We start from the raw sequence: 15,913 nt of genomic DNA on the forward strand, positions 1-15,913 counted from the left end.
TTGTATCTTCTCCCTTCTTTTTCTAAAATATCTCAATCATCTCTTGTTTGGCTGAAGATGATCCTCACATAGAATCCTCAGGAATACAGTGGTTTTCCCCAAGTTTTTACGTTTCAAAACTGTTTGAGCCTTTCTACTTGAAGCACAGCTTTGCTGGATATAAAAAAATCCTGGCTTACATTTTCTTTCCTTGCATATATTGTAGGTGTTTTGTTGATTTATGGTGCTGAATGATGTGCTAATCTAATTTTCTTAGATTTCTAAGTAAATCTAAGTTTACTTGGATAAGTCTCATGTTCATTTTAGGTATTTTTTCCCAGGTACACAGTAGATGTCTTTTAAAATTTTATGTTGTCTTTTATTTCCGAAATGGCTTGCTGAATGATAGTTTTGTTTTTTAAGATAGTTTTGTTTTTTAAAAGAATCTCAAACTTACAGAAAAATTGTAAGAACAACACAAATACTTTTTATCCTTTGAAGTATTTAACGTTGCCAACACAAATGCCTTATTACTTCTGAATACTTGAGTGTGTATTTTCCTCATATAAGGACATTCTTCTTTAGGCACACAGTATAAGCATCAGAGTCAGAAAATTAATAGTGATGGATTATTACCATCTAAATCCTCAGTTCCCCATTCAAATTCCCCAGTTGTGCCAGTGATGGCCTTTATAGTAAAAGGATCCAGTCCAGGATTATGCACTGTGTTTACCTGTTTTTTAATCTCAGTCTGGTGTAGATCCTCAGCTTTACCTTGACTTTCATGACCTTGACACTTCTGAAGAAGATAGGCCAGTATTTTCTAGAAATGTCCCTCAGTTTCTTTTATGTAGTGTTTTGTCATGTTATGCATCTCTGAAAATTTTGTAGAAGAGATTGTGTTTTCTCTCAGTGTTTTATCAGGTGGCATGTGATTTTAGTTTAGTTCTGGTACTGTTAATGGTACTGATTCCAGACTTCTCTACCCTAACATTATTCCTTTTCTTTTGGTACTAAGTATTTTGTGGAGAGGTATGGAAATGTACTGTTCTTCCTCAGACTTTTATTCATGTAAATATTTAGATCAGTGTGGACTCATGGACTCCTCTTTTATTCATTACAGTGCTTAAATAGTCCCAGACTTGGCCAGTGGGAGCCCCATCCACATTGACTTTTTGTGTCCTTTTATGAAATCTCCATCATTCTATGTGGAGTATATAGTACAAAGCACCTGTACTTTCCAGTCCTGGAATTAACTGTATTTCCAAGGAGCACTGGTTCCTTTTAGAGGAGCATGGTATTTGGAAACCCAAGGTCTGGACACTTGTGTCATCGCTACTAGGATGTCACTCTAGCTTTCTCAATGTACAGAACTAGAAGATACATTCACATATAGACACTCCTGCGATTCTAATCCAACACAACGTTCATTTTAACCTTCAGCCTTTCCATTTGTGCAATTCCATTGTCTGATAATGAGAACCCTCACTCTAGCAGTGTACATACTTATCTCTCAATCTTGCTGTTCTCTTTCTCAGTATATTGGAGAGTGGGAAGCATCCAGAAGTAGAGCAGTGTTCTATTTTTTCACTTGGGTGGTAGTGGTATGTGAAGATTTGCTTGATAATTATTTAGTAAACATATATATGTTGTCATTTGTTGAATAGATACGTTACAACTTTGAAACACAGCAAAAATCATTGAAGTGATTCATCACATTAATGATTATAAGAGAATGATTACATAATTATCTCAATAGAATATACTCATTAAACTCTGTGTGCTAATCCCACAGTGAAGGGTACAGCTATAGGATGAGGGTGTCTGGCAAAGAGCACCGATAAGGGAGAAGGAATATCTGGAATCCAAACAATTTGTCCTAAATAAAAAAGGATCTAGATCCTGGGAAAAATCTGGAGGTAGCAACTGCTGCTCTGAAGAAAGCAAATCATTCAGTTCTTAATAAGAACTTTTTCTAATAAAGCTATCACTTCTTTATGAAAAAATTAAAATCTTACTTTTTCATCAAAACCTTCTCTTCTGGCTTTTTCGGCCAAATCTTTGTTTTCCATACTGAGAATATGAAATAAAAAACAGAGGCATATGTTAGTAAAAAGGAAAATGACAGTATAAAATACTACCAGATCTATATTAAGGATGAATTACATTTCTGTTCTTTCTGATAACACTAATTATTTAGACAGTGTTGTCATTAATAAGTTCTCTAAAGTATCATATCTCTGGCTGTAAAAACATGTTTATATTATGTCCCACTTCCAGAGATCTGTATTTGGGAAGCATTTTGACACCAAAATGATGCAATAAATGTAAGTATATTCTTAAATATTTTGTGTAAAAATTTCTTTACTTCAGTAGCTAAAAACGTGTTAATGTGCATGTACTAAAATAATTTCTTACCTTTTTAAGAGGAACATTACTTTCCTATTAAAGGTGTTAAATCCTGTTGCTATCTGTTAAAGCTTTCTCTGAGTGGCATGGCATGCCTTATATTCATTTTAAATTAGTTTAGAGTTTCATGACACTCAGAAATTATGAGGTGCTACTGATGTCTTAACAACTTATTTAGAATCAGCACATCAAATGGTGGTTGATAATCAAAACCTTACTCTCACTGTAAGTTTCTAATATAGAGCTTTAAAGTGGTAAGTTAAAAATTGAAGAAAAGTCATCTTACCGTTTCTTGTCTTCATCTGTTTCAGGTTTTTTTAGTTTGAGTTTTTCAAGAGCATTGTTGTAACTCTGGGCATAATTTAAAATAGTTTAAAAGTTCATAAGAAATATATTCTGTAGTTTTAATTTTTGTCTAAGGTAAAGGAAAGAGGGAATGCTTGCCTTTAGGGGCTTGCTGCCCTAAGAAATGTAGAGGCAAAGACTATGGTTATCCTTCTTTCACCTTGTCACTACTTACAGTTTCTGCCTCTGGTGAAAAAGTTGGCATCACACTTGAATTTTGGGGAAAATCTTTTAAAAATACTATTGTTTATTGCATTGATGATATTAACACTTTAGTGCACATAACCAACATCATAATCAAGAGATAAAAGATAAAAACCCCACAGTTAAGCTCACTGAAATGAAGTGAAGTGAAGTGAAAGTCTCTCAGTCATGTTTGACTCTTTGCCACCCCATGGACTATAGTCCATGGAATTCTCTAGGCCAGAATACTGGAGTGGATAGCCTTTCCCTTCTCCAGGGGATCTTCCCAACCCAGGGATTGCATCTAGGTCTCCCGCATTGCAGGTGGATTCTTTACCAGCTGAGCCACATGGGAATCTCATTGGGGAACATATTAATAGATTACTTTCACAGATAAGTTCTTGGACAGAGTTCTTAAGCGCCCCTGAACCCCACAGCTAATAGGACATTTTGAATGTGAAATGCTATGGTTAGAGCTGAGGATGTGCAGAGATAGAATGGTATACACATGACTCTGCTACAATTCATAATACATGTTGAGAGGAAAAGGAAGATTCCTCTCTGACAGGGAGAATAGAATGTCAGTGAGAGAGCAGAGGGAATATCCCTGCAATGTCAGGGAATGACATGAGCAGAGGCCCAGAGGACACAATGAGAGCAAGCATGTGCTCAAAATATTAGCTGGCGCATGCAGTGCTGTAAATGGAAGCATAGAAAGTAAAAATTGTATACTTAAATGATAATGAATAAAGATACATTGACACTTTGAGACTAGAGAAGTCCCTTGAATGTTTGAATAAAGAATTTGAACTTAATTTTGACAAGCCCAGGGAAACTTTGAAGAATTTTGAGCAGAGAAGTGATATGATCCAAACTGGGCTGGCAAGGAAAGAGGCTAGAACAGATAAGAAGATATTTCCATACAGAAAATAGCGCTTTGCATTTAGTGATCAATAGCTTTTTGATATACTTGAACTCTGAAATACTTTCTGGTCACATTTTTAAAGCCAGAGAACATTTCTCCTGGTAGTGAAACAGTACAAATATGAGTAACACTGCTGCTGCTGTGTCGCTTTAGTCGTGTCCGACTCTGTGCGACCCCATAGACGGCAGCCCACCAGGCTTCCCGTCCCTGGGATTCTCCAGGCAAGAACACTGGAGTGGGTTGCCATTTCCTTCTCCAATGCATCAAAGTGAAAAGTGAAAGTGAAGTTGCTCAGTCGTGTCCAACTCCAGCGACGCCATGGACTGCAGCCTACCAGGCTCCTCCGTCCATGGGATTTTCTAGGCAAAAGTACTGGAGTGGGGTGCCATTGCCTTCCAAAGCAAAAACCCAAAACCCCTCCCTGCACTACCACTTGGGGTATCAACCAAACAAGATTGGCCTCAGAATTCTGATGAGGAGAATTTGATATACATACCTTTTTAATCATTTTACCAAGTTGAAAATCTGGCCTTCTGCCTATTGAATAGTCAGCTTTCACTTCAGAATAGGTATCATTAATTATTGCCAAGAACATGTTCTGAGGAGAAATAGTCAAATGAAGTATTTCAGTAAAAATTTAGTTTAAAAGTTAATGGCTTTGACAGGTGCTGGGATTTGTAAAATTAGATTTAAATTTTAAAAGTAACATGCTCAGTAAGAGAGAGATGGCTCTCAGACTATATATAAAAAAATGTAGTGGAATGGGAAATATTTAGTGTGTGGATATGGGCAAGTATGTTTATGATAAATGGAAAAAACAATGTAAAATAGTGCATATAAACTGGTTAATATATAGAAATTTATTAATGTTAGATATCAGAAGAAAACTTAGAATAATATGTGTTCATAGGGGTTTTTTTTTTCCTTTAAAATTCTGTAGAGTGTTTAAATGTACAATTTCACTAGGGCTCTTAAAACTACCAGTGTGCAGATTAACACAGAATTGTGGAGAGAGTATTCTTAATCTCAAGCCCACCTCTCCACATTTCTCTGTGGCCCAGATCTGTTGCTTTGAAGACTCCTGCCCACCATCAGGGTATAACTGCTGTGCATGACCAAAAAAAAAAAAAAAAGTTGTCATGGAGGACAGTAGCAGTGCTTTGAGTAGAAAAGCAAGTTCCTTGATTAAGAAGGCCAAATAGGTTTGTCCCCAGCACATGTGAGAGACTCATAAATTCTGGGGACTCATAAAAATGACAGAGGTGTGAGCTTTCAGCCATAAGGGCCAAAAGCTGTTGTGATGGGCAGAATATGAATGACCTGATTCATACTTACTGGTGTGAAATATCCCAGGCTGGAGAGACCTGGGACATTCAAGTTATATGTGTAAAAGATTTAGGAACTCTTGGCATACAGTAAACACTCAGATGGTAACTATTATGGTCACATTCTCCATTGGACAACTTAAAATCACTTAGACTTGCTGGATTACTAGAAATCTACACAGTTCTTAATAAATGTAAGTGTTCCGACAACTAAGGAGTGGTACTGTAATTTCTTCTAAATTAGTAATTATATTTTTTATTCTGAAAAATATAAGCAAAAAAAGGGAGTATATTCGATCTTTCTTACCAGCAGGACAAAGAACACGAAAAAGATGAAAGTGATGAAGTAAATGGGTCCCAAGATACGATTGGCTTGCTGAATGCCAGCAAAATTAAAATCTCCAAGAACTATACGAAATTGCGTGAATCTTTTATGGGGATAAAGAAAAGCATTAGAAAATATTATATCTCTTCATACATACATGACAACTAATGGTTACTAATGTGTCTAGGAAAAATACCTAACTGCATAAATAGTATGTGCTTTCTGGCTTTAGTTTTGTTAGCATACAGTCGGGTGTAGAAAATTCCCCTGAAGGCAAGACTTAATAGCTGAACAGATAGTTTAGGAAATGATGGGGCTTCAGTTTATTTAACCAATGTGAACCCAGTGTTCACCTCCAAGATTTGAACCTTGAGATTCCTCCTTACCAGCTTGTCTTGACAGTTACCTCCTCAGCCATTCCTGTGCCCTTATAAAACTTAGGATACTTTGACCTTCCCCAAAAGTGACTTTCATCTTGGAAATAGACCTGAGAACCCTACAACTTCTTTTATCAATGATACACTTAATTTCTGCTGCTCTTCTACTGAAGTGTAAGGATGCCAACAATTTATCACTTGTCGAGTCTCAAGCAAGTGCTGGTAATGATCCTCAAACATGAGCCTGAGTTTTGTTTTATTTTCTCCAATAAATATAAAAACTTGGCTTTGATGTGAAATAGCATTGAAAATGTTATAAAGCTTCATTTTATAGATGGAAAAATTAAGAAATTAAGGCCTCAAATGAACAGTAGTAGGAGAGGTAGAATTAGGATTTCATAACCTGAAGTCTTATTTTCTCATCGTTAATTTGCAGTGGTATTGCCAGACATACCAGAGATACGTTAAAAATTATAAAAATGTAATATATATGTTAATATATATGTATTTTAAGGGGAAACCTGGAAAGGAGTTTTTACTAGTATGTAGACACTTTACTATCGTTTTTCCAGTAGTCATGTACAGATGCAAGAGTTGGACCATACAGAAGGCCAAAGGATTGATGCTTTCCAATTGTGGTAATGGAGAAGACTCTAGACAGTCCCTTGGACTGCAAGGAGATCAAACCAGTCAATCCTAAAGGAAATCAACCCTGAATATTCATTGGAAGGACTGAAGCTGAGGCTCCAATACTTTGGCCACCTAATGTGAAGAGCCAACTCATTAGAAAAGACGCTGATGCTGGGAAAGATTGAAGGCAGGAGGAGAAGGGACAACAGAGGGTGAGATATTTGGATGGCATCACTGACTCAGTGAACATGAGTTTGAGCAAACTTCAAGAGACAGTGAAAGACAGGGAAGCTTGGAGTGCTATAGTCCATGAGGTTCCAAAGAGTTGGACAAAACTTAGTGATTGAACAACAGACACTTTGCATGATTTTTTCAGTCAAAGGACTGAAAAAGAATGTTTCTTGTTTTTTAAGCCAATCACATGAAGGGAACCATAGCACCGTGTACAATAAAGGAAGAAAATGTATTCAAAGAAATCAGCTATTTGGAGTCCTAGGACTCGAGTTTTCTGGAATTTCATCCTTGGTACCTGAGACCTGACTAAATCATATGTAAAGTATTTATCTAGTTTCTAATACTGAATTCAAATGCTTTTTACATATGACAGAGAAATGCTGAATTAGGAGACCAAAGTTTCTTAGCAAATCAAACTTTTTTCTCTCTGGCATAGGAGAATATGAGGTTTTATTTAAGTGTTTTTAATTTGATTTTTTAATGCTTAAGTTGTATTTAAGAAATGATAAGTATTTGATACTTTTTCAAATATGCCACTTTTTACACTATCCTGTTCTCTAAAGATATTTTCTGACTTGTGTTTTATTTCTCTAAATATATTACTATTACTATATTTGAAGTCTATGAGTTTGTTTCTGTTGTCTGTTGTATCTGTTAGTTCTTATGATTTTTTCCTCCTTTTATATGAGGTTATCTTTGACCATGAGCAGAAAATTATACTTGAAGGACTTGGGATGAAGATACTGTTTTCCAGAAAGATTTGTATATGTGTCTGCAGGTGTATATGGACATTCTAGCTTGGGGCTATCTTAAACCAAGTTCAAGATAATGAGCTTCCCTGGATAGGTGAAGCTCATTTAATCCCTAGGTGATTAAACCCCGACTTCAAGTCACTGAGAGATTTATTTTTAACTTGAGGCTGTAGCACTTCAGATCCCTGCTTTATGTGTGGCAAGGTTATCACACACTGCTCTTCTCCCCCTACCCTACTTTCCAACACACACACAAAGGCTCTGGGTTTCTCTTCTGTCTCCTCCTTGAGAAGTAACTAGGGACACAATTTCTTAACTTTCTCCTGGATCAGCAAAAATGCCTTCACAATGGAGATTTTGGGGAAGATGGAGTAAGGAGCACTAGGAATCTGTCTCACCACCTTGACAACAGTCTCACTGGCACAATCTGATGTAACATTTGAAATGAACTCTGTAGAGTCTGTTGGCTTGCAACATCTAGGAAAGGACTGGACAATTTGAGTAAATTTAAACTTTTAGTTTGACAGCAGCTACCCACCTCCTGGGCTTCCCAGGTGACTCAGTGGTAGAGAATCCATCTCCCAATGCAGGAGACTCTGGTTTGATCCCTGAGTTGGGAAGATAACCCTCGGGGAAGAATTGGCAACCCACTCCATCATTCTTGCCAGAAAAATTCCATGGACAGAGGAGCCTGGTGTATAGCCACGGATTATAGTCCATGGGGTCGTAAAGAGTTGGACGTGACTGAGTGAGCATGTGTGCGCGTGCACGTGCACTTCCAATCCCTCAGCCCGTGGCAGGTGGCCCTGCGTGTATTCCTGGAGCAGCTTGTGCATGGCTTGTGGGAGCCAGGGTGGGCAAGAAGGATTGGATTGTCCAAACATCAGGGGTCTGTGTTCTGATTGCTGCTGATGACGAGGCAGGTATCTCACTACATTGGTTGCAAGTCCCTCCCTCTCTGGCCGAAGCAATGTCCTTGGGATTTAGAGGCTCAATGCCCTTTCCTTCTTCATTTTTTTCTTTCTTCCCTTTGGGAACCAGACATTAAAGACTAGGACACTGAAAAAATAAACACAAAACCCCCTGCATATGTGGAGGAAATTAGAAAATCACTATGCATGCCCAAGGAATGGCACAGGTTCAGAAGAGACCTGAGAAGACCTTTTAAGTTTACACCTCAGGCTGATCCTCAGCATGGAGACAGTCAACAATGAAAAACCACAGCAGAAAACATAGCAGGCCCTGGGGAAGGGAAATGAACTGATTTCCAAAATTATCACATTGTTAGACTTAAATGTTTCAGTTCAGTTCAGTCAGTCGTGTCTGACTCTTTGTGACCCCATGAGCAGCACGCCAGGCCTCCCTGCCCATCACCAACTACCGGAGTTCACTCAAACTCAGGTCCATTGAGTTGGTGATGCCATCCAGCCATCTCATCCTCTGTTGGCCCCTTCTCCTGCTGCCAATCCCTCCCAGCATCAGGGTCTTTTCCAATGAGTCAACTCTTCGCATGAGGTGGCCAAAGTATTGGAGTTTCAGCTTTAGCATCAATCCTTGCAATGAACACCCAGGACTGATCTCCTTTAGGATGGACTGGCTGGATCTCCTTGCCGTCCAAGGACTCTCAAAAGTCTTTTCCTATACCACAGTTCAAAAGCCAGAAGGAAAAACATAAATACAGTATACTAACGCATATATATGGAATTTAGAAAGATGGTAACAATAACCCTGTGTACGAGACAGCAAAAGAGACACTGATGTATAGAACAATCTTATGGACTCTGTGGGAGAGGGAGAGGGTGGGAAGATTTGGGAGAATGACATTGAAACATGTAAAATATCATGTAAGAAACGAGTTGCCAGTCCAGGTTCGATGCACGATACTGGATGCTTGGGGCTAGTGCACTGGGACGACCCAGAGGGATGGTATGGGGAGGGAGGAGGGAGGAGGGTTCAGGATGGGGAACACATGTATACCTGTGGCGGATTCATTTTGATATTTGGCAAAACTAATACAATTAATGTAAAATTTAAAAATAAAAAGCATCAATTCTTCAGCGCTCAGCTTTCTTCACAGTCCCAACTCTCACATCCATACACGACCACTAGAAAAACTGTAGCCTTGACTAGACAGACCTTTGTTGGCAAAGTAATATCTCTGCTTTTTAATATGCTATCTAGGTTGGTCATAACTTTCCTTCCAAGGAGTAAGCCTCTTTTAATTTCATGGCTGCAGTCACCCATCTGCAGTGATTCTGGCACCCAAAAAAATAAAGTGACAGTTTCCCCATCTATTTCCCACGAAGTGATGGGACCAGATGCCATGATCTTTGTTTTCTGAATGTTGAGCTTTAAGCCAACTTTTTCACTCTCCTCTTTGACTTTCATCAAGAGGCTTTTTAGTTCCTCTTCACTTTCTGCCATGAGGGTGGTGTCATCTGCATATCTGAAGTTATTGATATTTCTCCTGGCAGTCTTGATTCCAGCTTGTGCTTCTTCCAGCCCAGCGTTTCTCATGATGTACTCTGTATAAGATAAATAAGCAGGGTGACAATATACAGCCTTGACGTACTTTTCCTATTTGGAACCAATCTGTTGTTCCATGTTGCTTCCTGACCTGCATATAGGTTTCTCAAGAGGCAGGTCAAGTGGCCCATCTCTTTCAGAATTGTCCACAGTTTATTGTGATCCACACAGTCAAAAGCTTTGGCATAGTCAATAAGGCAGAAATAGATGTTTTTCTGGAACTCTTGCTTTTTCCATGATCCAGCGGATGTTGGCAATTTGATCTCTGGTTCCTCTGCCTTTTCTAAAACCAGCTTGAACATCTGGAAGTTCACGGTTCACATATTGCTGAAGCCTGGCTTGGAGAATTTTGAGAATTGTGCAGTAGTTTGAGCATTCTTTGGCATTGCCTTTCTTTGGGATTGGAATGAAAACTGACCTTTTCCAGTCCTGTGGCCATTGCTGAAATTTCCAAATGTGCTGGCATATTGAGTGCAGCACTTTGACAGTGTCGTCTTTCAGGATTTGAAATAGCTCATCTGGAATTCCATCCCCTCCACTAGCTTTGTTTGTAGTGATGCTTTCTAAGGCCCACTTGACTTCACATTCCAGGATGTCTGGCTCTAGGTGAGTGATCACACCATCGTGATTATCTGGTTTACAACAAAAAATGACAAGGCATACAAAGAAAGGAGAGTATGGCCTATTCAAAGGGAAAAAGTGAATCAACAAAAACTATCCCTGAGTGAGACCACATGGTAGACTCCTAGACCTAACCATTTTAAAGATTCTCAAAGAACTAAAACAAGTTGGAGAAAGTCAAGAAAACTAAGTATGAACAAAGTGGAAATATCAGGAAAAAGAAAACCTCAAACCAAAAAGAAATTCTAGAGCTGCAAAGTACAATAACTGAAATGAAAATTCATTAGAGGGATTCAAAGGTAGATTTGCAGGCAGAAAAAAAAAATTAGTGAATTTGAAGGTAGGGCCATTGAAATAACTGAGTCTGAGGAACTGAAAGAGAAGAGTTTACAGAAACAGTGAACAGAGCCTTAAGGGACTTACGAGACATCATCAAGTGGACCAACATAGGCATAAGCATATGAAAATGCTCAGTATTGCTAATTAGTAGAGAAATGCAAATCCAAGACACAATGAGATACTATACCTCACACCCATTAGGATGGCTACCATCAAAACAAAATAATTTTTGATAAGGCTGTGGAGAAAGTGAAACCTCTATGCACCGTTAGAAGAAATGTAAAATTCAGTGTCCACTGTGGACAACAGTATAGCAGTTCCTCAGAAAATTCAAAATTACCATATGATCCAAAATTCTACTTCTGGGTATATACCCAAAAGAATTCAAAGTAGGATCTCAAATCGATTTGTACACCATGTTCTCACCGTAACATTATTCAGAAGAATGAAAACATGGAAGCAGCTCAAGTGTCATTGACAGATTAATGGAAAGCAAAATGTGATGTGTGTGTAACACACAGTGGAATATTATTCAGCCTCAAAAAGGAAGGAAATCCTGACACATTCTACAACATTGTTGATGATATTATGCTAAGTGGAATAAATTAGAAATGGACAAATAGTGTATGATTCTATGAGAATTACCTCAAGTAATCAAAATGAGAGACAAAAAGTACACTAATGGTTGCAGGGGCTGGAATAGGGGGAGAAATGGAGAATTCCTGTTTAATGAATATGAGAGTTTCAGTTTTGCAAGATAGATTTCTGGAGGTGAATGATGGTGATGATTGAACAATACGAATGTACTTCACTCTTAGAAATGGTTTTAAAAGTAGTTAAGATGGTAAATTTTATAACAGCTTAAAATCTTTATCAGCTTTAAAAAAGCCTTCAGGGAAGAATAGCTTTGGATGCTGGAGCTACTTCTCTGGGTTCTTGCTTTCTGATTTTGGACACTCATAAATTGTGAAGAGATTGATTTGAATAGCCTTGCACATCATTACCAAAAGCAGAAGTTCCCTCAATCCATTCTGAACCTTTCTGTCTGCTTAATTTGTGTCTTATACTTTCTTTCCTCCCATTATCCAAGGTAAGACACATTTCCAACCTGTAGATTATTACATTCATATTTAATGTCCAGTATTAATTAGTTTTATTACTACACTTAAGATCCTAGGAAGGGACCAAGAAGTTGTTGAAACTGCAAACATTGACTCAGGGTAAACTAGTTAGACTTCTCATTTGTAGTTGGAAGGGACCTCTGGGAGAGATTTAGTTCAGCCCATTCATTTACAGACAAAGAAATTAAGATCTAGAAAAATTAAATAGCTAGTGGCAGACGTAGAAAGTAGAATTCTATCCTCTTGTTTAGTAAAGGATTATTTCAGAAAAAATGTTATTAAATTTCAAACAGTGGTACTTCAATTATTTACATGTGGATAATGAGATTTTCCCGACTAAATTCAGTTGCTCAGTCATGTCTGACTCTTTGTGATCCCATGGAATGCACTAAAATTTACTCCCAATTGAGTAAAAGGACCATGGACAATTTGAGGAATTCTGAACTGAAGAAAGTAGTACAGTTTTTCTCAGAGCCCTATGTTACCATGGACTACAAATTTCCAAGAGTGATGGGAAATTTCTTAAACTTTCTTAAATATTAAACTATTTCCCCCAGAAAATCTTGGTCTAGATTGTACAGAACACATTTTTGAGACCTGATATTTTAGACCAGCAGAGCCCAAAGTATTTGGCACCAGGGACTGGTTTCGTGCAAGACAATTCTTCCATGGACTGCAGAAGCAGGGGTGGCTTCAGGAGGATTTAAGCACCTGGCATTTATTGTGCATTTTTTTTCTATTATTACATTAGCTCCATCAGATCAGAGGTTGGGGACCCCTGTGTTAGACAATCTCTCTCTCTCTCTCTCTCTCTCTCTCTCACACACACACACACACACACACACACACATATAATTATTTTTATACAGACAACTTGTTTTATCTACTCAAAAATGGAAGTCAATTTATTAAAATTACTCACTTCTAAAGAAGAGCCTGAATACTTTTCTAGGCATTCTACCTAGTCAGTTCTATAAGTTAGTTATCTGCTAATTGCTTTATGTGTATAAAGCTATTTTTAAAATTCAGCTTTGCCAGATCAGCAAAGGACAATCAAGTCAATATCAATGAAAGGATTCTAAAGATGCCCTCTAAAGGAAACACTTCTTTTGCCCAGAGAATAGATACCTTGGAGAAATGGAGCCAATATTTTTTAACTTAGATAAAATTTTCACTTCTAGAATAGTAAAAAATTATTTTTCTAACTTGACCTAGTAACAAGTGAAGAGTGGATAACACCTTCAATTTGGATCTTTCAATGTCTAACTGCACTTTGAGTATAACAGATATTTAGCCATCAGTGAAAATATCAAACCATTTTAAAATTTATTAAAGCTTATGTCACTACTTATAGGCATATTCATGATTTTTTGTTATAAACTGGAAAATATATTTATACTAAGAGCTTACATGGCATTTTGAAAAGTGGAAAAGTCGTCAACCTGTGATCCAAAAACAAGAAATCCTAACTGAGCGTAAGCAAAGAATATTATAAAAAACATGATAGCAAATCCTATTATGTCTTTGATACATCGTGACAAGGTTGATGACAGCTGAGACATTGTCTTATTAAAGCTTATGAATTTGAATATCTGAAAAAGAACAAAATTAATTGAGATAGAATACTAAAGATTATACTTAGAGTAAGTTAATTTCAGAAGAAATCTGCTTCAAATTAAGAGAGATGCTTAATGATGGTCAAGGATGTTTGAGGATTTGCCAGCAATCATCACAAAGCCAAACTACTTTTAAAAATTACTGTATAGTTAAGAGTATCTTTTTGTTTTTTTTTTCCATAACTTTGTAGTTTGAGTTCTTATTATCTAATGTAATAAAGTGAAGTCGCTCAGTCATGACCAACTCTTTGCAACCCCATGGACTGTAGCTGCCAGGCTCCTCCATCCATGGGATTTTCCAGGAAAGAATACTGGAGTGGGTTGACATTTCCTTCTCCAGGGGATCTTCCCAAGCCAGGGATCGAACCTGGGTCTCCCACACTGCAGGCAGACTCTTTACCATCTGAGCCACCAGGGAAGGCTTTTATCTAATGTAATAAAACATATCTAATCTGTTATATCTGATAAAATATAAATACCTTTATCCATGCAAAGAAGATGGTTATGGCAATTATGTTGTTGTAATAAATGTGCCAGTATGCAAGAAAATAGAAATCTGAATATTTTTCAGTATTTCTTAACAGTCGTCCAATCATGCGATAAATTTGCATATTAGAGTATAAGCTGAAGAAAACAGTCGAAAAACATAACTAAATGGGAAAATAAGAAGAGTTAGATATCATTTCTACCTCTAAATGTGTAGCCTATAAACAAACACATGAAAAACTTCATCAGAAGTTCAACCAAAAGGAAAGGATAAGACATAACTTTATTTATTTATTTATTTATTTATTTTTTAACCCCATGGACTGTAGCCCTCCAGGCTCCTCCATCCATGGGATTTTCCAGGCAAGAGTACTGGAGTGGGTTGCCATTTCCTTCTCCAAAGACATAACTTTAATGTAGCATAATTATCATAAAAGTAACAAAATATTGGCTATATATATTGGAAAATCTATATGCCTTTTTGTTTCTTTGAGGCATAAAACACAAATATATAAAATGATTATATAATTCTGACTAGGCTATAAGAGTTTTTGCTCCATTTAACTACATGATACCTAAGAGTTTAATATTTTTCACTCTTAAGAAAAATTTTTTTACAGTTCCAAAAAAATAACCCCCTTTAGGACTCTTTAACAATGTTTTAAAAATTAAGTTTTTATTGAAGGATAATTGCTTTACAGACTTTTGTTGTTTTCTGTCAAACCTCAAAAAGAATCAGCCATAGGTATACATATCAGTTCAGTTCAGTCCCTCAGTCGTGTCCAACTCTTTGTGACCCCATGGACTGCAGCATGCCAGGCCTCCCTGCCCATTACCAACTCCCGGAGTTTACTCAAACTAATGTACATCGAGTCAGTGATGCCATCCAACAATCTCATCCTCTGTTGTCCCCTTCTCCCGCCTTCAGTCTTTCCCAGCATCAGGATCTTTTCAAATGAGTCAGTTCTTCGCTTCAGGTGGTCAAAGTATTGGAGCTTCAGCTTCAGCATCAGTCCTTCCAATGAATATTCAGGACTGATTTCCTTTAGGATGGACTTGTTGGATCTCCTTGCAATCCAAGGGACTCTCAAGAGTCTTCTCCAACACCACAGTTCAAAAGCATCAATTCTTCGGTGCTCAGCTTTCTTTACAGTCCAACTCTGACATCCATACATGACTACTGGAAAAACTATAGCTCTGACTAGATTGACTTTTGTTGGCAAAGTAATGTCTGCTTTTTAATATGCTGTCTAGGTTGGTCATAACTTTTCTTCCAAGGAGCAAGCATTTTTAAATTTCATGGCTGCAGTCACCATCTGCAGTGATTTTGGAGCACCCCAAGAATAAAGTCGCTCACTGTTTCCATTGCTTCCCCATTTATTTGCCATGAAGTGATGGGACCAGATGCCATGATCTTAGTTTTTTGAATGTTGAGTTTTAAGCCAACTTTTTCACTTTGATCAAGAGGCTCTTTAGTTCTTCACTTTCTGCAATAAGTGTGATGTCATCTGCATATCTGAGGTTATTGATATTTTTCCTGGCCATCTTGATTCCAGCTTGTGCTTCATCCAGCCCAGCATTTCTCATGATGTACTCTGCATATAAGTTAAATAAACACGGTGACAATATACAGTCTTGATGTACTCCTTTCCCAACTTGGAACCAGTCTGTTGTTCCATGTCCAGTTCTAACTGTTGCTTCTTGACCTGCATATAGATTT

The 15,913-nt window shown here is 37.5% G+C and overlaps 1 protein-coding gene across 4 annotated transcripts in view; it reads right to left on the bottom strand.

The window, feature by feature from the left end:
- The window catches only part of PKD2L2 (polycystic kidney disease 2-like 2), a 45,555-nt gene that overhangs the window by 7,748 nt on the left and 21,894 nt on the right, over positions 1–15,913 (bottom strand). For 2 of the 4 annotated variants that reach the window (XM_010844455.1, XM_010844454.1), the window contains exons 7-12: positions 14,187–14,357; positions 13,502–13,683; positions 5,474–5,594; positions 4,338–4,439; positions 2,675–2,739; positions 1,998–2,052 (exon numbers count right to left, since the gene is read on the bottom strand). In XM_010844455.1, the coding sequence (XP_010842757.1) occupies positions 1,998–2,052; positions 2,675–2,739; positions 4,338–4,439; positions 5,474–5,594; positions 13,502–13,683; positions 14,187–14,357 (696 nt within the window). The remainder of the gene's footprint in view (positions 1–1,997; positions 2,053–2,674; positions 2,740–4,337; positions 4,440–5,473; positions 5,595–13,501; positions 13,684–14,186; positions 14,358–15,913) is intronic. The other 2 variants (XM_010844456.1, XM_010844457.1) reach the window with 2 other exon arrangements.

Source organism: Bison bison, unplaced genomic scaffold (genome assembly GCF_000754665.1).
Source record: "Bison bison bison isolate TAMUID 2011002044 unplaced genomic scaffold, Bison_UMD1.0 scf7180017864203, whole genome shotgun sequence".
Classification (NCBI taxonomy): domain Eukaryota; kingdom Metazoa; phylum Chordata; class Mammalia; order Artiodactyla; family Bovidae; genus Bison; species Bison bison.